General features: G+C 46.3%; 1 protein-coding gene across 3 annotated transcripts in view; it reads left to right on the top strand.

Annotated features, from left to right (window-relative positions):
* LOC119964853 (eIF-2-alpha kinase GCN2-like) overlaps window positions 1–20,851 on the top strand; it is a 128,806-nt gene that overhangs the window by 67,497 nt on the left and 40,458 nt on the right. For all 3 annotated transcript variants that reach the window (XM_038794912.1, XM_038794914.1, XM_038794913.1), the window contains 3 exons: window positions 6,076–6,321; window positions 6,957–7,041; window positions 16,072–16,193. In XM_038794912.1, coding sequence (XP_038650840.1) covers window positions 6,076–6,321; window positions 6,957–7,041; window positions 16,072–16,193 — 453 coding nt within the window. The remainder of the gene's footprint in view (window positions 1–6,075; window positions 6,322–6,956; window positions 7,042–16,071; window positions 16,194–20,851) is intronic.

Raw genomic sequence — 20,851 nt, forward strand, 5'->3', positions numbered from 1 at the left:
TCGCTTATTGTCATGAGTAGGCTTCAATGAAGTTACTGTGAAAATCCCCTAGTCACCAAATTCCGGCGCCTGTCCGGGAGGCTGGTACGGGAATTGAACCGTGCTGCTGGCCTGCTTGGTCTGCTTTAAAAGCCAGCGATTTAGCCTGGTGAGCTAAACCAGCCCCTTAAGAAAGATCCTGCATTTAGATGAGAGCTTTCACAACCTGAGGAGGTCCCAAAGCTAATAGTGTACTTTTTGAAGTGTCATCACTTGTGTCGGAAACATGGAAGCTAATTTGCATACCACAAGATCCAACAAACTGAACTGTGATAATGATCAGAGACATCTATTTGTGTGACCATAGACAGGTTGGATCAACGGGTGGAGGGGCAGGGGCAGCAATTAAGAATGTGGAGGAGGCGCTCACTGATCACAGCAATCCGATTATCTCTTTGGAGGCAGATATGGCACTGCCATCGAAGGAGCGGAAGGCATTAAAGGTCAAGGTCGATGACCTGGAGAATCGCTCCAGACAGCAGCATTTAAGAATTGTTGGTCTGTCTGAGGACCTGGAAGAAACAAGCGCCACTGATTCCGTTTCTAAGATGTTTGGAAAGTTGGTGGGGAGGGGGGTCTTCTCGACCGCATCTGAGTTTGACCAGGCTCATCAGTCGCTGAGTCAGAAGCCCAGATCGGGGGAGCCTCCACCGGTGATCATAGTCCGGTTCCATAGGTACCTGGATAAGGAGCGGGTCCTGAGATGGGCGAAAGACAATTGAGAGTGTAGGAGGGAGGGCCATCCCATCAGAATATATCAGGACATTGGGATCGAGTTGGGAAGAAGTTTTGCAGTGTTTAATTAGGCCAAGATGGTACTTGCATTTTGGGATGGTGTACCTGACTCATCTCCGGATCACCTTCAGAGACAGAGTGCACAATCTAACTTTTAAAAAAAAAAGTCCATTCTGGGCGGAGGTAGCACCATTCCCGGTGCATGTCAGCCGGGGAACAACAATGCTATCTAATGGCACTCTTTTTGTTTTTAGTGGCCCAGCGGAGAATGCACCCCGCGAGGCTGGCAGTGCCAAGGTGCCCAGGTGACACCAGCGAGATCTGGTTAGATCTCACGAGGCATAACTGCCGTCGGGAATCCCGAGGGAGGCCTTTTCCCAAATCCATCTGCTGTGTCTTGCCCCATGGCCGGTATATCATGCCCAGAGACAACTATTTCGGCACCCTGGAGGAAGTGAATGACTTTATTAAGAAACAGGGATGGGGGGCGGGGTCTGAAGTATTTAAGGACTATGGTCTTGTTTGCTTGGTCATTCTTGAGTTCTTTTATGTTTGTATTTTTGTGTGGGATGGTTATAAATTGGGGGAGGGCACCTTGTTATGGGGCTTGTTGCTGGGGGCTGTATTTGGGTGATTTTGGGGGTTTATTGTTTTGTTGGAACTGTTTGCGGAAGGGAATTTGGGTGTAGTTCTCTGATTTCTTCATATAATGTTTAATATTAAAGTTCGGTATGGGTTGGGGGTCTGTTTGTTGAGCCATTGTTTCATAGAAACATGGAATTTACAGTGCAGAAGGAGGCCATTTGGCTGATCAGGTCTTCACTGGCCCTTAGAAAGAGCACCCTACTTAAGCCCATGCCTCCAACCTATCCCAGTAACCCCACCTAACCTTTTTGGATACCATGGGCAATTTAGAATGGCCAATCCACCTAACCTGCACATCTTTGGACTGTGGGAGGACCCGGAGGAAACCCCCGCAGACACGAGGAGAATGTGCTAACCACTGTGCTACCCTGCTGCCGAAGACTTGAAAGACTTTGATTTTTACCCTAGGTGCGGGTCACCCTGACAGCAGTTCAGCTGCTTAACAGGAGCAGAGTGGGAGAGATGGCTGCAGGTGGTTACTTATGGGTGGGGGTTTTCTTTTGTTTTGTTAGGTAATGAGCTCAGGTTTATTGTGTTTGTTTTGATGGGGAAGGGGTGGAGGGGAGGAGGAGGCGTTCAGGGGCGGGGAGGAGTAGCTTACTGACTGTGCAGGTTCCTTTGTTTTTCAACAGGCTTGATGGGGATGATGGCGGCCATCTTGGTGGATCTCGAGCTGGCGCAGGTTGAGGCCCTGCCGGATCAGATATGGGGGACCGTGGTGTTGATTAACAGGGGTGATTTTTTTTTTCTGTGGTTAACATTATGTCTGACTCAGGAGGGGGATATGTAATAGTGGGGTGTTAGCGAGCATGTCGGGGGTTTTAGTTAACATGTATGCACCGAATTGGAAAAACATGGAATTCATTAAGAAGGTGCTGGCTTCTATTCTTGATCTCGACTCACATCAGTTAATTATGGGGGAGGACTTCACTTGTGTTCTGGGCCGTAGGCTGGACAGGTTGAATCCCAAGTCCTTCGCTGTATCGGGGGTGGCAAAGGGGCTGTTGGTGTTCATGGAACAGATGAGAGGAGCAGGTTGACCCCTTGAGATTTGGGCATCTGAATGATAAGGAGTTTTCTTTTTTTCCCATGTTCATCGGGTTTACTCCCGGATTTATTTCTTTGTGGTGGGCGCGTCTTTACTCCCTGGGGTTAGGGGGACGAGATTCTCGGCGATTGTGAAAACGGAGTATGGAGAGAAGATTTCTGCCCCAGAGAAGATCAATGAGATGTTTGAGACCTTTTACAGTGGGCTATACAGTCTGAGCCTCCGCAAGAGGATTCGACAATGCTACAGTTTTTGGATGGGTTGACCTTCCCGGAGGTGGAACAGGAAAGAAGGAAGGAGCTGGAGATGCCAATTGGACAGGAGGAGATCATGAAATATATTTGTTTAATGCAGACGGGTGAAGCACCGGGTCAGGATGGATTCCCTATCGAATTTCATAAACAGTTTGCTGGGCTGTTGGTTCCGCTTCTGCTGGATATGTTCAATGATTCTCTGTCCCGGGGGTGTTGCCAGCCACGTTGGTGCAGGGAGCGATCTCCTTGATCTTGAAAAAGGACATGGAGCCCGGGGAGTGTGGGTTGCACCAACCTATTCCTCTGTTAAATGCTGAATTTAAAGTTTTGGCAACCCGTTTGGAGTCCTGCCTGGGGCTGCGGTGGGGGGGGGGGGGGGGGGGGGGGAGTTTCGGAGGAGCAGGCAGGATTTGTTAAGGGCCCCGCAGCTGACGGCCTACATTATGTGACTCTTGAATGTGGTGCTGCCGCCCTCCTCTGGCCGATCCAGAGGTGATTATTTTGATGGACGCGGAAAAAACATTTGGTGGGGTTGAGTGGATGTATTTGCTTTTGGGCCAGAATTTAAATTTTGGGTTAGGTTTTTGTACAGTGCCCCCCACTGTGAGTGTCCGTACCAATACCCTGAGCTCGGGGTACTTTCAGGTGAAAAAGGGGCACGAGGCAGGAGTGTCCACCGTTGTTGTTTAGCAATTGAGCTGCTGGCCATTGCGCTGAGATCGTCTTTGTTATAACCTTGCATGGTACTCATCTAGCTGGGGTGATTGTTCCCGAGTGCTGATTGGGTTATGAGTTAACCAGCATTAGTATAACAGGTCAGCTGCTGTAACAGCTGACAGGAAGGAATGAGGACCCTGAGATGTGCAACCGAGTCCTGTGTAAATACTGCTGTTATGCTGAATAAACGTCTTTCTTAGGAACTCCTCGGACTTGCCTTTGCTGTTTACTTCAGCCTCCCAAGTGCAGGGGGATAGAGTGGGATGGGAGGGAGTATAGGGGCTGAATTCTCCGCAAGGCCTGACGCCGTCGTAAAACCCAGAGAGGTTCACGACGGCGTCGGAGGCCGCTCCTTGCCCCCAGGGGTGGGGGGGCTAGGAGGGCCATGCCGTAAATCTCGGCACGCCGAGAATGACGTGGCCGGCGCGCCTAATGACGTCAGCCGCGCATGCTCAGGTTGGGCGGCTCCAACCCGCGCATGCGCGGCTGACGTCACGACGGTTGATGGCTCAAACCCGCGCATGCGCGGTTGCCGTCTTCCCCTCCGCTGCCCCGCAAGACGTGGCGGCTTGATCTTGCGGGGCGGCGGAGGGGAAAGAGTGCGTCCCTTTGAGACGCCGGGCCGACGATCGGTGGGCACCGATCGCGGGCCAGCCCCCTCCCGAGCACGGTCGTGGTGCTCACTCCCCTCTCCGCCCCCCACAAGCCCTATACTCACCTTTGACGCGCTGTTCACACCGGCAGCGACCAGGTGTGTTTGCTGCTGGCGTGAACCGGTCGGGAACGGCTGGCCGCTCGGCCCATCCGGGTTGGAGAATCGCGGGTCGCCGTGTAAAACGGCAACCCACGATTTTGGGGGGGGGTTGGAGAATCACGGGGGGTGCCAGAGCGGCCCTCCCGCGATTCTCCCACCCAGCGTGGGAGCGGATAATCGCGCCCAGGGTGTTCGTATATGTGGATGATTTGTTGTTATACATTCTGGACCCTGACTCCAATGTGGGGAGATAATGGAGATGCTCAGGAAGTTTGGTTCATTTTCAGGGTATAAGCTAAACTGGGGTGAATTTTTTCCAGTGGCCAAGACGAGTTTCCTGTATCTGGCAATTCAGGTGGCCCATGATTAGGTCTCACTCCATAGACTTGCCCAGTCTGTTGGATGGGGTGATTTGAAGAGGTGGGATGACCTTCTTTTGACCTTGGTGTGAAGAGTTCAGACAGTGAGGATGAATATTTAGTTTTTGTTCCAGTGTCTCTCTAAGGATTTTTTTGGTAGTGTCAGTAAGTTAATATCTACCCTTGTCTGGGCGGAATCATCGGGCATTTTTGCGAAGGGATAGGCAGTCAGTGGGAGTGTTGGCACTACCTAATCGAATGTGTCATTACTGGATGACAAATATTGATGATGTGCGGTGTTTTAAGGATCCAGACTGTATATGAGGGTGGACGGAGGAGGTTTCTCGTACAGGATCAGGTCTGAGGGCTCTTGTTACCACTCCTCTCCTGGAAGATTTTCGTCGAGCTCGGTGGTAATATCTTCCTTGAGAATTTGGAATCAATTTAGGCAGAAATTTGAATCCGGCTCCGTGTCGCTGTTGCTGCTGATTTGTGGGAACCATAGGTTTGTGCCATTTAATCTAGATTCAACGATCAGGACATGGGAGAGGGAGGGTTTGGAGAAGTTTAAGGATATGTTTCTGAAGGGTAGGTTTGCTGGACTAGAATAGATTTTAGAGAAGTTTCAACTCCCGACAGGGAATGTATTTAGATACTTGCAGGTGTGAGATTTGTACGTAAGGAGCCTCCTTCGTTTCCCCTGCTGCCGGTGGCGCCTTTGCTTATGGATAGGGTCCTGTCTTTGGACGAGTTAGGGGAGGCAAAGATCTCAGACATAATTGAGCAGATGTTGACGATGGAATAGGCTTCGTTGGAAGAAGTAAAGAGGAAGTGGAAGGATGAGTTGAGTTTGGACGGGGGGGGGGGGGGGAACGATGTCAGGGATTCTGGGTGTTAAGGTGGAGCAGTGCCCGATGGTGGCCATTTTTAAGAGTCTCGGACTTGCCAATACTGCAGAGGTGAAGAAGGCAGATATCTTGCCATCATCTCTCTAATAGCCCGGAGGCGAGTCTTGTGCAGGTTGAGGTCTTTGGCGCTGCCTAATATTTTGGCTTGGTTTGGAGACCTGCTGGAATTTCTGCAGCTGGAGACGATCAAATATGCCATGAGGGGCGTCGGTGGATGAGTTTTACTCAAGGAGACAGCTGTTCATTACCTTTTTTAAGGAACTGGTTCCTGTCAGCGTTTCCGGGGTGGGAGTGTGAGGGCAGGGGGGGGTGGAGTTGGTCAGTCCAGTAGGATCTTCTTTGTAGGAGGGGATGAACTTGGTATGAAACTGGGTTAGGATAGATGATGCTGCGGGGGTTGGGGGGATGATCTTGGTATGAAATTGGGTTAGGATAGATGTTGTTGCCTCCGGGATCTTTTGTAATAATCAGAAGTTTGAGTATTTGCTATAAATGAAAATTCTTCAATAAAAGTATTTAAAAAAAGATTTTGGACACTGTCACCCTTCGATGCGAGTTCCAATGTACCTTGTAGTGCAGGTTAAGTACCAGTTCCAAACGTGTTTATCTTTTAAAGCTGCAGACATGTCGAGACTTGTTGCAGGATGATCCCCGGCAGAGGCCTAGTGCTGAAGAGATCCTTCACAGCAAGGATATGGGCCTACTACCTGAGGAGAGGAGGAGGCTGGAAGAAATACTGAATCAAACCCTCTCATCACCTGATAAAGACACACACCGAGAAACCATTAAGTTGATTTTTGAACGGCTTGTTGGAAAGGTCACCGAGGATCAAGAATCTGCTCACTATCATGCGCCTAGTGAGGTATCTTCAGTAACTTAAGCAAGTAATGTTAGTAATGCAAGAGTGAAGATATTTTTATATCTTCTTGAATTAGAGAAATTACAGTACAGAAGAAGGACGTTTGATTTGTCATGCCTGGGTTGATGCTAACTCTTTATCTGCAGCTATCTAATCCCATTTCCTTCCCTTTGCATGTAATGCATTTTTGTTTAATATATTTTAAAAGATGAGAGTCTAAACAGAGTTTGGTTGAGAGCTTTCATTATGGGTCAGTTGTAACATACTTGGCCCTCAGGAAGCCAACAGAATTGTGGTGCAAAGCAAGTTTTACATCCAGCCTGATTTTACTCTCCATTGAAGTCAATATCAAGCGGGGTGTAGTCCAGCATTTGCCCAATCCAGTGGGTTCCTGCCTGTCGAATTTGGTTAAAATTACCCTCCTCTCTTGCAATTGATGATAAACCCCAGCCATTGTAATACCACCAGTGAATGCCCTTAATACGCGTATTAAAACAGATAAAACTGCCTGAAATCATAATATTGACACAGTTCCTTGCAATGGGTGGACTTCTGTAAGGAATGCAGCACTGAGATTTGTTGGTAGAGTGGAATTCAAAGTAGAAATATTTCTGCTTGTGCCCTATTTCTCGCTTCAGATCATGGACCTGGCCTTTACCATATCGTCATCCAGATTATGGCAAAACATTGAAAAAGAATTTAGGCGGATATTTCAAAAGCATGGTATGTGGTTTTATACAGGTACTGTTCCAGTTAAATGAGCATCATCTTTGGCCAAAGTGTTTGGCAAGCCTTTTTTTTTTGGCAGGCGGTGTTCGTTGGTGGGGTGTGTGGTTTCAGATGAGAGGAGAGCAGCATATTATTCTTGTTAACAATGTCTTTATGTGAACCTGACTCAACCCAGAGCATTTAGACGCAATTTATGTTCTCACATTGTCTAAATGCAAAGAATGAAAGGTTTACCGAGCACTTATTCATGAAGACATTGACCTTCATTTTGTACGTTTGTGGTGTGCCTTTCATCCATGCAGAATCAATAATGAGTAAAGGCAGTGTTCAGTTGATTGTGACAACCGAGTCTGTCAGTACTTGCTGCTCAGTCTGAATGCTCAACTCTTGGAAAGAACTGGTCGTAAATTAAAAATTAAGAAACATAAAAAGCAAACAGGGAGGATATATGACCGGGATGATTGAATACAAAATGACAATACTGTGATATGAAATCTTGATTAGAGCTGATTTCATAATACTTTATCCAGGCTTGATAGCGTCACATGGTTGGAGCTCTGGGAAAAGTTCAGAGGAGGGCCACTAGATTGATACCCAAAATACAGGTCCTTAGTTATTACAATAGGCTTAGAGATCTGGGTTATGAGTGGAGGTAACTTTAGAAAGGCATAGACCTTAAGGAGATGGAAAGCATGTGTTTAAAGTAATGGGAATATTAGGTTGGTTCACATGGATTAACTATTTGAGTTTAGATAGGGAGGGCCTGTGTGGCCTGAATATATTTCACAAGTGTAGAACTGTATCAGATGCCAGGAGGTATTTTGTTTTTCCTGTGGAACAGGTTTTTGGCTGATACACTGAGCACGGGTTCTCTGCTCCTTCAAAAGGCAGCTGGATGAGTTCCTGACCACGGTCAAAAACACAAATCACTGTGTGGGAGATTGGCGAATGGGTCATCCAATTACTTTGGTCTTTTGGAGTTTGTTTATTTTAAATTGGGAAGCAATTTCCCAGAATTCTGTTCCAGTTTTAGAGATTTTTAACGTGTGTGTGTGTGTGTGTGTGTGTGTGTGTGTGTGTGTGTGTGTGTGGTCTGTGTGTGTGTGTGTGTGTCTGTGTGTGTGGTGCGTGCATGTGTATAGTCCAGAACAGATCAAGGTAAGTATTTCAGAAGACGATAACTTCAAGCCTGTCTTGCCCTGATCTTTCCTTTCCCTCCTCCCACTGGCATCTATTTGGGAAACCATACCAGCCTCCTTCCTAGCATTTGTCTTAGGGATGTTCCCTCGGGTCCCCAGAGGCAACCTAATCACACCTGCATTCCTGCTGCTGTCCGCCAGCCTTAACGTTGTTCCCCACTGACCTTGCATCACTCCCCACTGTGAGAGGAACACCAATGTTAATTATTCAAAGATGGTCATTCTTGTGAACCTCCTCTGGACCCCTCCAAGGCCAGCACATCCTTCCTTAGATGTGGGACCCAAAACTGCTCACAATATGCCAAATGGGGTTTGACCATGGCCTTATACATCCTCAGAGGTACATCCCTGGTCTTCTAGCCCTCTCGACATGAATGCTAACATTAAGGCAGCACGTGGCACAGTGGGTTAGCCCGGCTGCCTCACGGCGCCGAGGTCCCAGGTTCGATCCCGGCTCTGGGTCACTGTCCATGTGCAGTTTGCACATTCTCTCCATGTTTGTGTGGGTTTTGCCCCCACAACCCAAAGATGTGCAAGGTAGGTGGATTGAACACGCTAAATTGCCCCTTAATTGGAATAAAATGAATTCTGGTACACTAAATTTTTTTTTTTTTAAATGACTGCTAACATTGCATTTGCCTTCTTAACTGCTGACTGAACCTGCATGATAACCTTAAGAGAAGCATGAACAATATACTTAATGATCTGGAGGAAGGAACTGAAGGCACTGTTGCTAGGTTTGCAGATGATACAAAGATCTGTAGAGGGGCAGGTAGTATTGAGGAAGCAGGCAGGCTGCAGATGGACTTGGATAGTCTAGGAGAGTGGGCAAAGAACTGGCACATGGAATACAATGTGGAAAAGTGTGAGATTATGCACTTTGGAAGAAGTAATGGAGGCATAAATTATTTTCTAAATGGGAAGATGCTTGGGAAACCAGAAGCACAAAGGGACTTGGAAGTCCTTGGGCGGGATTCTTCAGAAACTGACGGGGCGGTCAACTCTGGGGCGAAGCAATAGTGGCGGTCTTCGGGGTTTCAGAACAGCCAGATCTATTCCTGGGGAGGAGGGCGGACGCCCTTGCCTTTGCCTCCCTGATCGCCCGCCGTAGAATCCTGTTTGGCTGGCGGTCAGCAGCACCGCCCAGAGCTGCGGACTGGCTGTCCGACCTCTCGGAATCTCTCCAAATGGAGAAAATCAAATTTGCCATCCGAGGGTCGGACGACGGCTTCCACAGAACGTGGGAGCCATTCATGCAACTGTTCCGGGACCTATTTGTGGCCAATGTACAAGAGGAAGAATAGTCGGGGGAAGGTAGCGGGAGGGGGGGGGGGGCTACAGGTTCGTTACGGGGGTTCGATGGCTAGCTAAGGCCCAAAACCAAACTAAATAAACATGTTGAGGGGGGGGGGGGGGGGGGGGGGCGCAGTTACTACTACGAAGATGCTTACCTGTAAATATGTATTTTACTATATGTTAATTTTTGCGTGTTTGTTTTTTTTTTCTCTCCTAACAATTTGTAATTTGTTCAATATAAAATATGAAAACTGAATAAAAACATTTATAAAAAAAAAACTCTGGGGCGAAGGAGTGGCCTGAACCACTCTGGCGTCGGGCTGCCCCGAAGGTGCGGAATCCTCCGCATCTTCAGGGTCTGGGCTGGCGCCGGAGTGGTTTGCGCCGAGCCAGCCGGTACCGAAGGTCCTCCGCCGGCTGACACAAGTTGGCGCATGCGCGGGAGCGCCAGCGTGAGCTGGCGTCAACCCAGCGCATGCGCAGGGGGGGCTCATCCCCGCCCCGGCCATTTCGTACTGTTACACCAGCCGGCACGGCGGAAGAGTGCGGTGGGCTCCGATCGCGGGCCAGGCCACCATGGGGGCCAGATACCCCCACGACCCCGGAGGCCGCCCGTGGAGTTGGGTCCCGCTGGTAAGTACCTTTCATAACATACGCCGGCGGGACCGGCCGAAAACGGGCGGCCACTCGGACCATCGTGGGCTGGAGAATCGCCGGGGGGCGCGCTGCCAACGGCCGCCGACCGGCGCGGCGCAATTTCTGCCCTGTCAAATCCCCAGCGCTGGAGAAATTGGCAGCCGGCGGGGGCGGGATTCACGCCACCCCCAGACGATTCTCCGACCCGGTGGGGGTCAGAGAATCCCGCCCCTTGTTTACGATTCTGTTCAGGTTAACATGCAGGTTCAGTCGGCAGTTAGGAAGGCAAGTGCAATATTAGCATTCATGTCGAGTGGGCTAGAATACAAGACCAGGGATGCACTTCTGGGCACCCCTGCCTCTCCACCTCACCACAGTTTCTAATTAATCTTTCTCATTTCAAATTCAATCATTTCAATTTGGGATGACTGAGTGTGTGTACTCTGAATGCTTCAGTGGACTGTTAATCACAGTGATTTATGCCAGTAACTATGAGGGTGGTTCTATTTTGTGGAGCTAGACCACTTGACATGTTTTACTTTGATTAAAATAACAGCATTCAGCTAGGTAAGTGAAAAGATTGAGTACTGTTACATTCTGCAGAAATGAGGAGGGTCACGTACATTGCTATCTACCTTGCATTTAAATACTGAACGGTGATTCTCCCAGAGAGGCGGTTTGTCCTTTACTGTACCCGTAACAGCCTCCCCGAACAGGCGCCGGAATGTGGCGACTAGGGGCTTTTCACAGTAACTTCATTTGAAGCCTACTCGTGACAATAAGCGATTTTCATTTCATTTCATTTTCAAATGGAGGAAGCCGTGTGTCATGTTTCTTCTTTGTGAAAACACACAGCCAAAAGCCTGTTTATGTGTTATGCTTTTTGTTTTTTCTTGTGATTATTGGAGTCAATGAGGAGTCCCGAAGGGATGAATCAGAAGTAGTTTATTCCCTCCTCACAGCTGGAAAATACAGCAACTAAGCACCAATCCAAGTCCCAATCGGGAGCATGCTGAGAAGTCGGCTCCTTCCTGGGCCAGCTTTTATCTTGGGGAATTAACAAGCCCTGCCTGTCAGTGGGGGAGCTTGTACCCCATGAGCCGCACAGGAAGATCAGTCGGGTTGTCCCCGTGGGTCTCATGGGGGGTTATAATGTGCGTCTGTGTGAGCCTGTGTCTGTGTCTGTGTGTGTCCCACCCACCAAAGTCTGCAAGTCCCTCTATCGTAGAGATGGAGGAGGTTGTCTTCTCTGCTTTGCCCACTGTTGCGCCACCGGCTCTTATGGGGCTGGGTACAGGGGCATGTAACGTGTCGGGGAACGTTGTTTTTGTGTCGATCGTCTTGGGGGGGGGGCGCAAAATCAATCATCGTTCCCTAGTGAGGCCATCGTCCAAAAACTCAGACTTGGACCCGGAATCCTCTGCTTTAACCATCTTAGTGTCGGGGCCCTGAGGGTGTGATGTCCCCAGGCCTCTTTGTGTCGAGCCGACGGGGCTAAAAGATTATACCTTCACTGAGGTTTGTCCTGATACTTACCCACTGCTCCGGAGGTGGTCTTGTGCTTCCTCACCGTCTGTTCTCGCGTTTTTAACGAGTATGATACTGGTACAGTCTGTTTCACCATGGTCCCTGGAGTCCACCAGGGACCGTCTCCAAAGTTTTGGACATATACTGCGTCACCTATCGGAAACCTCTGTCCTTGGTACTGCCTCTGAAGGTCTTGTCGCCGTTCTACTTTCCCGCTAATGTTTGGGAACATTAGGCCAAGGCGGGTCCTGAGCCTCCGGCCCATCAACAGTTCAGCCGGTGCCACTCGGTGGTAATGTGTGGTGCGGTCCGGTAGCTGAACAAAAGGCACATCAGTGTCCTGTGGCCTGCTTCCACAAACCTCCTTGAAAGCCTATACTGCTTGTTCAGCCAGCCATTTGAGGCAGGGTGCTATGGGGTCGTCCGGATGTGCTTCACCTAGTTTTTGAAGTGTGCAAATTCCTTGCTGGTAAACGGGGTACTGTTGTCTGTGAGTAATACCTCTGGGATGCCATGGATACTAAATGAGAGTCATAGCTTCTCGACATTGTCCTTTGAAGTGGTGGACGGCACTTGATAGATGTCTAGCCATTTGGAAAGAGCGTCCACTATCAACAAGAACATTGAGCCTTGAAAAGGTCCGACAAAATCTTCATGCTGGTGCACCCAAGGCTTGCCTGACAATACCCATGGGTGGAGGGAGCTTCTGATCCTTCTGGTGCATTGCTGGGTCAGTCACTTGATCTCGCCATCCAGGCCTGGACACCATACGTAGTTCTGACTTGCATTTTAATCTTTGACACCCCCAGGTGGCCATTGTGTAGATTTTGGAGAATGGCCTGTCTGTTCAGGCTTAGGATCACAGTGCGAGCTTCCCATAGAAGGATACCGTCCTCCATGCTGAGTTCTTGCTGTTTGGTCTCAAAAGTCCACAGCTCTTTCAGCAGTTTCCCTTGCTGGCTTCCGTGTAAGACAACATAGCGTAACTTTGCCGGTAGTGGGTCCTTCTGTGTCCAATCGTATATTTGTGCGGCAGTGACTGACAAGGTACACATAAGATCAATACAACCTCGTTAGTCCTTGTTAGAGATGTGGGGAGGGTGTGTGGGGGGGGCTAGTGGCAGCAACGGAAGCTGGCTCAGAGCGTTCACATTTACAAACTATGTGCCTGGGCGATGCTCAAACACATACTTGTATGCCGCTAACAATAGGGTACATCGCTGTATCCGGGCAGATGCAATTGGTGGAATCACCTTCTTCTTCTCTTCGAACAATTCAAGCAATGGCATGTGGTCCGTTATGATGGTGAATCGACACCCGTACACATACTGGTGAAATTTCCTCACCCTAAAGACGACAGCCAGCCCTTCTTTCTCAGTCTGGGCATAGTTGCGCTCCGTGATACATAGGCTATCCGTCTCTCCTGTCTGTTGTCCATGCAGTGGGATACCGCCACCCTGATTCTGTCAGAAGATGCATCACAAGTGACAAAAAAGGGCTTTGAGGGGTTGTAATGGGTTAACAACCCTGATGATGCCAATCGTCGCTTCACTCTGGCGACGGCTTCTTCTTGCGACACTCTCCACACCCATTCTTGATGTTTCTTCAGCCATGCATGCAGTGGTGCGAGGATGGTCACCAGGTTAGGGATAAATGTCCTGTAATAATTCACAAGTCCTAAGAACAACTGCAATTTGGTTGCATTCTCTGGCATGGAGACTTGTTTGATTGCTCGCATCTCCTTCGCTACTGGGTGCAGGCCATCTGGGACGACAAGGCACCCTAGGTACGTGTCCCCTTTGGCGTAGAAAATGTATTTTCCTCTCTTAAGGTGGACTCCGGTCTCGGAAAACCAGGGGAGAACTTCCTTTGTTGCTCAGGTGCTCTTTTCAAGTGGCTCCGGTGACCAGAAGCTCACTCAAGTAGACCGTTGCTTGCTGTAGTCCTTGGAGGATGTCCAAAATGACTCTCTGGAAAATAGCCAAGCTGATGTCACTCCGAATGGCCACCTTGTATATTCATAGCGACATCTGTGGATACTAATGGTTACTAACTTTCCGGAAACCACATAAAGCTCTAATTGAAGGTACACGTGACTTATATCAAGTTTAGAAAAAGAGTGTCCTCCTGCCAACTTCACGTAGAGATCCGCTATTCACAGCATTGGGCATCTTCCCAAACAAGAGGCCGTGTTCACTGTTAGCCTATTATCCCCGCACAGGTGGATGGTTTTGTTTGGTTTCAGTATCGGGACTACAGGAGCTGCCCAATCTGCAAATTATACTGTTTGGATGATTCCTAGGCTTTCCAAGTTGTTGAGTTCATCCTCGACCTTTGTCGGCAATGCGTAGGGAACTGGACAGGACCTGAAGTACTTTGGTTGGACCTCGGGTTCTATGGTTTCTCTGGTCACAGGTGCCGCACCTCCATGGGTCCTCCATGATGTCTCGCATGGCTGCAGCGGCCCTCAGCCAATGGGTTTGGCCGCCATAATGTTCTGGCAAAGGGGTATGTCCCACTCCAAGGGGGTGCTGCCTGTCTAAATGGGGGGGCATCCTGCGCTACTCACCTCCATCCGTGACATACCCTGGACCTCCTGGACTCCCTTCTCCATGGTTACCATGAGAGAGAGATCGCAATGGCCCTTTTTAGGTCCAACGACGGTTTGGCCAACAATTGCCGCTGGGTCGCCATGTTGTTTACACTGCATACAAGGTGGTCTCACAGCATCTCGGATAGGGATGGCCCACAGTCACAGTGTTCCGCCAGTTTGCGTAATCATGTCAGAAATTCAGTTACAGACTCTCCCGGGGTTCTCTCTGCAGTATTCAATCGGTATCTTTGGACAATGACTGGCAACTTGGGGTCATAGTGTTTTGTCACAAGTGCCACCAATTCCTCAAACGTCTTGGAATTTAGGGCTGCAGGGTAGGTTACGCTCTTTATGATGCTGAAAGTGATGTACCCAGGGCAGCACGGTGGCGCAGTGGATAGCATTGCTGCCTCACGGCGCCGAGGTCCCAGGTTCGATCCTGGCTCCGGCTCACTGTCCGTGTGGAGTTTGCACATTCTCCCCGTGTTTGCGTGGGTTTTGCCCCCAAGCTAAATTGCCCCTTAATTGGAAAAAATGAATTGGGTACTCTAAATTTATATTAAAAAAAAAGAAAGTGGTGTACCCACGGGCAGTCAAAAGAATCACCTTCTGGTGGTGTTCCCCAGTAATAGTGTTTGCGCTGAAGAAATAATGCATATGCTCCGCGTACTGAGCCCAGTCTTCCACACTCCCATCAAATGCATCGGGTCTATCGAAGAACGGCAGGTTTGAAACAGTACAAACATTGCCCCTTTGTATTGAGAAGCAGCCATAGTCTGAGTGGATGGCAGCACTGTCTGTAGTTCCATTTTATCCTCGTTGCCAATATTGTAGACATTGAGGAGTCCCGAAAAGATGAGTCAGAAGTTGTTTATTTCGGACTCACAGTTGGAAAATATCGCAACTAAGGAACAGTCCAAGTCCCAGTCAGGACCATCCTGAGATGCCGGCTCCTTCCTGGGCCATCTTTTTTCTCGGGGGAATTAACGGGCCCGCTATTGGACCTCCATCTCTCAACGGGAGGGTTCACACTTCACAAGCCCCACGGGGAGATCATTCGGGTCGTCCATGTGAGTCTCGTGGAGGTTACAGCAGTGATGTAAACAATTCTGGTGATGGGAATGTGCTGAGCAGTCAACGATCAGGTGGCTTTCCTCGAGAATACAGTAAAATAGGCACTTTTGGCTGAATTTAGCCTGTAAATTCTGACTTATTCAACTCTTAAACAGAAAAGGCAGAGAAGAATAGCAATATGCCAGCAAGCAGCAGCTCAAGAGGTCACAGGGAAGCCAGAAGTGGTAGAAAAGGGCAGGAGCAGCGAACGAGCAAGTCGGTGGACCCTTGAGGCGAGGGGTCCCCAGCCACCCATGAGATGAATGACAGACCCCCACCCCCACCCCCGAGCGGTGGGAACAGAGAATCCTGGTACTCCGCCGTGAAACACGTGGCTGGGGAACCGGAGAATCCAGCCCTATATCTCTTGATATCCTTCTATAAATTTTTACTTAAGGCACTTAGCTAACTCTCTTTTTAACTAACTGATTATATTCAATCCCCTGATGCCTCCCTTGGCAATCGTTCATTCATCTGCTTAAAGTAGTCATATCTAAGTCTGCCCTTTCACACACTTCTTTAATGTTTGTAGCTGTTTATTCTGTTGCCAAGGGACACCCAGCTATACTTGGGAAGGAGCCATGTAACCGATTTCCTTTGTAATGAGTAACGGTGCTGGTGGTGAAGTGAGTGTGTCAATTATATTTTCTTTTGCTCTAGGTGCTGTTCCTGTGGATGTTCCAGAGATTATTCCATTCAGCATGGGAACATCCTGTCGCTGCGACATCACAGCAATGCTAAGCAGTGATGGGTATATTTATGAAATGACCTTGGATCACAAGGTATAGCTGCTTAAAATGTAACATTGTATAATAATATTATAATATACTGCATTGAAACATAAGAATTTGCATCTATATAGTAGCTTCTATGACTCGGTATCTCCCAGAGCACTTCTCGGCTTGAGGTACTTTTGAAGTGTAGTCCCCATTATTTTGTTTTATAAACTTAGAGGACCCAATTATTTTTTTTCCAATTAAGGGGCAATTTAGTGTGACCAATCCACCTACTCTGCACATCTTTGGCTTGTGGAGGTGAAACCCACGCACAGTGGCGGACTGGGTCTAAACATATTGGTTGGCAGGAGACAAAGGGGGCCACCCACAACTACAATGCTATCATTTAATTTTCATAACGAATAAATAAAATTTTCAAAAAATACATATGGAAAAAAGGGTACAATTAAAATTTTTGTGGAAAAATGTGTATTCCTTAGTAATTACAGTGTACATGTACTGTACATATTACTGGCAGTAGATACCAAATGTAAAATTAGAATGTTATAATTGAATTTTTAATTTATTTAAAAAATTTTTAAGTAATTGGTTGATATTTTTAAATAGTTTACTGCACAATTTACACATTAACAGATAGTTCAAAAGCAGAATAGAGCATTGCATGCAGTCCACTATATTAAGGCCTCAACCGGGATCTTGGATTCATGTTGCATTACATCCACTCCCCACCATCTGGCCTGGACTTGCAAAATTCCACCAACTGTTCTGGCTTGAGACAATTCACACCTCTTTAACCTGGGGTTACCCCTCTGGATCTGTAATGATTTGATTACCTGCAAATTCTCGCATTCCAAGCATTGTCCGGCATCGCTGACTTTGTCTATATAAATGCTTCTGGATCATACCTCTCCAGTCACCTGAGGAAGGAGCTGCGCTCCGAAAGCTCGTGTTTGAAACAAACCTGTTGGACTTTAACCTGGTGTTGTAAGACTTCTTACTGCACTATATTAGGAGCAATCGTTTGTGTTCGCTAGATGATTGTGCGAATCTGCCAATAATTGCTTCTGCATCCAATTCATCTAACAATTCCTTTTCAATGGATAGCAACATGTATGATTCCAAATTCTCCTCAGACAGCGAATTTCTTAACCTTGTCTTTATGATCTTTAGCTTTGAAAATGTCCTCTCACATTGGACTTGAGGAACTGATAGTGTGCAGATGACTTTATAAAGTTCATAAAGGTTATCATATGCCTTGTCATGAAGTCTGTTGGATGCCAGAATTTTTAGTACACACGATGGGCAAGTGCTGCAAATTTTACAATTGTTGCAACTGGAATCCATATTCTCACCATCATTAAGCAATAGCTTTAATACATCAAAGTTTGAAGCAGAAGAAAACAATTCTAATATTACTTGATCTTTGCTGATTTGTGGAAACAGCTTAATAATACCTTCCAATGCTTCATCTTCAAGCCCCTTCTCTGCAATAGTTTTAAACTTTGCTGGGTCCAAGCAGGACAAATCTTTATACAACTGTCTGCGTTGTACAAGCGTGACTGGACAATGCGATCCATTATTAGGTTAAACACATTTACTCGTAAATCAGCTAGAGAATCTGAGGAATTTCTTTCATCATCAATAAGCTCATCTGCCATTCTTTTCTTCTTCCTCTGCCTCTTAACTGGCAATGCTGTTTCTAACGCATCAATTTCCAATGTTTGATTTTCATCCACATTCATCTGTGAAATCCTGTCATTACATTTATTTACAAATTCCAAAGCCTTGCTGTGAATGTTATCAAATGTTCTTGTCTGTTCCTTCAACTTTGTTGTAGCTGAATCTACCAAACTCCATGCAGACTTGTCTGTAGATAACTTGATAACGGGGTTGTAGCTTCAAATATATACAAGTAAGTAAATGCTGTCAATATGGTTTCAAACTTTAGAAGACTTTGAAGTAAAACATTTGCTTCATGTTTTGTTTTTGCATCAAACTTTTCTGAATCTTGTATCATTGATAAGCATGTCAATAGATTTACGAAAGTATTGGCATGGCATCATCAAAACGTCCAAATATAGTTGTTGCTGCATTGGATTTTCCTGACCATCTGGTCTCACCAATTAGCTTTAATCGTTTCATTTTTTCTTGTCCTAGATGTTTTCCAACAACTTCTATCCATACAGCCATTCTCTTGTATGATGCTTTCACAAAAGTTGCTATATTCTGGAGCAAATTGAAAAAAGAAACTGCAGGCACACAACATTTTGTTGTTTCAGTTATCACCAAATTCAAGACATGGGCATAGCACCATATATGAACATGTTGATCAGCCACATCAGCAATTTTACTTTGTAAAGCATTATACTGGCCATGGTAGCTTGCAGCGACATCTGTGCTATCAGATAAACATTTTTGGGGTCAATTTTAAGATGCTGTAATGTTTCAATCAATAGATCAAAACGTCCCTGTCCTGTACCATCATTACTTGGCACAACTGAAAGTAGTCGCTCACAGATAATACCTTTAAGCACATACTGAATAATAATGCTAAACTGATCGATGGATGAATTATCTTGTGTTGAATCAACCTGAATAGAATAATATTTTGCTTGAGAAACTTCATGACTAATTCTTTCTTGTATCATATTCTTCATAATTCTGATTAACATGTTTATAGTTGTTTTACTCAGGTATGTAACAAGTCCACCACGGCCTTTACTTTGAGCCTTTCCTTGTTGCTCTAATCGTTTGATTCTTTGTTTAGACTTGTTTTGCACTGCAGAAACATGAGCTGCCATAATGGGGTCATATTTTGCCATCAACTGCATTGTAGCTAAAAAATTGCCATGATTCAGAACCTCATTATCTAGAGTGTAGGCCGATTCATTTCTGTGACCTCAAAAAGGAAGTGCTTGCTTGCCTAACATCTTTATGATGTCTATAATCCTCATGACAATACTTCTCTGCTTCAATACTTCTTCTTTCCTTTTAATTAGTGATGCTGCAAAAAATGTATCTAAGGTGCCATTATTAAGCACACTGATATATTGCTGAGCATTTCTGACATGTGTTGTTGTCGATTCATGTAAAGTCAAGCTCTGGCTAATACAGCTGTAGTCACTAAAGCCACGTACAAAGGGTGATGGATTACAAGTGTTGGGAAACTCAAAGGCTAAGCAGTATGAACAATATAAGCATCTATTGTCTTTGTTATATTTTAGCCATTTTCTTGGGACTGAGTCATTCATAATTTTCCTCTCATACAAACGAGCATCAAATGGCAGATCATCAAGTGGCTGAAGTGGATGTTCAGCAAAAAAATGTTTTAGCTTTGCTCGTGATGGATATTGGAAGACTCCAGTAATTGATCTTTCATTTTCTTGCGTAGGTTCATTTACAGGATGTGCTTCAGAAACCAAGTCATTTATGCTTGAAGGAATATCTGATTCCCTGTCATTAGTTGAAGCTAGTTGTTCAGATGTTGCAACTACAGGCAGTACAGATACCGGAACAAGGAAGCCAGAAGAAATATTGGGCCTGGGTTGATTAGTAATGGATGCACTTATATTTGTCTCTACATTTTAAGTAGCTCTTCTCTGTTCTTGTAACTCGCATGTCATTGCCTCATTACCATGAGCATTGTTTCTTGCTTCTTGATTATTTGTTGCAGAACTGGATATTGATGTGGATTGTGCTTGTGGTATTATAAACTCTGTAATAGGCCTGCATCGCTTGGCTGATTCCTTCCTTTCTGCTTCTTTTTGAACTTTGCGTTTTAGTGACCCAGATTTATGCTTTTTCTTTTCCATGCTGGTAGGGGTAATATTCCTGAAATAAAAACTTAATTAAAAATAGCCCACATTGGGAAAAATTAATATTGATGATTGCAAGAATAACTTGAAGGAACGCCAGATAAACCCCTACTTGATAAAAAATATAAAATAACTTACTTACACTTCAATAGGCTATGTTCATTAGTCAATACTACTGTAGCCTCTGCAGCTTCAGAAGAGGAGACAATCCACTGTCCAGTGTTCACACCAGCAAGCAACTGAGACAACTGTTGAAACTTAGAAGTTTGGTCCGACTATAGTAAGACATTAAGAATGGTCCCACGACCAAAGTTAACATGTCCAGTTTGATACCAGTGTAGTATTACAAGTCTCAACCCTTTGAGTTTACCGATCATGGCTTATCACTTCAATAACTTTGACCTCATGATTCACGGTCAAATTGAAGGAAAAAACATATAAAGTGGCAAAGATTGGTGGGAGACTAGAGGACTAGGAAATCTTTAGGGGGCAACAGAAATCTACTAAAAAAGCTAAAAAAAAGAGTAAGATAGAGTATGAGAGTAAACTTGCTCAGAATATAAAAACAGACAGTAAAAGCTTTTACAAATATGTAAAACAAAAAAGAGTGGCTAAGGTAAATATTGGTCCTTTAGAGGATGAGAAGGGAGTTTTAATACTGGGAGATGAGGAAATGGCTGAGAAACTGAACAGGTTTTTTGGGTTGGTCTTCACAGTGGAAGACACAAATAACATGCCAGCGACTGATAGAAATGAGGCTATGACAGGTGAGGACCTTGAGAGGATTGTTATCACTAAGGAGATAGTGATGGGAAAGCTAATGGGGCTAAAGGTAGACAAGTCTCCTGGCCCTGATGGAATGCATCCCAGAGTGCTAAAAGAGATGGC

This window comes from Scyliorhinus canicula, chromosome 4 (genome assembly GCF_902713615.1).
Source record: "Scyliorhinus canicula chromosome 4, sScyCan1.1, whole genome shotgun sequence".
NCBI classification, from domain to species: domain Eukaryota; kingdom Metazoa; phylum Chordata; class Chondrichthyes; order Carcharhiniformes; family Scyliorhinidae; genus Scyliorhinus; species Scyliorhinus canicula.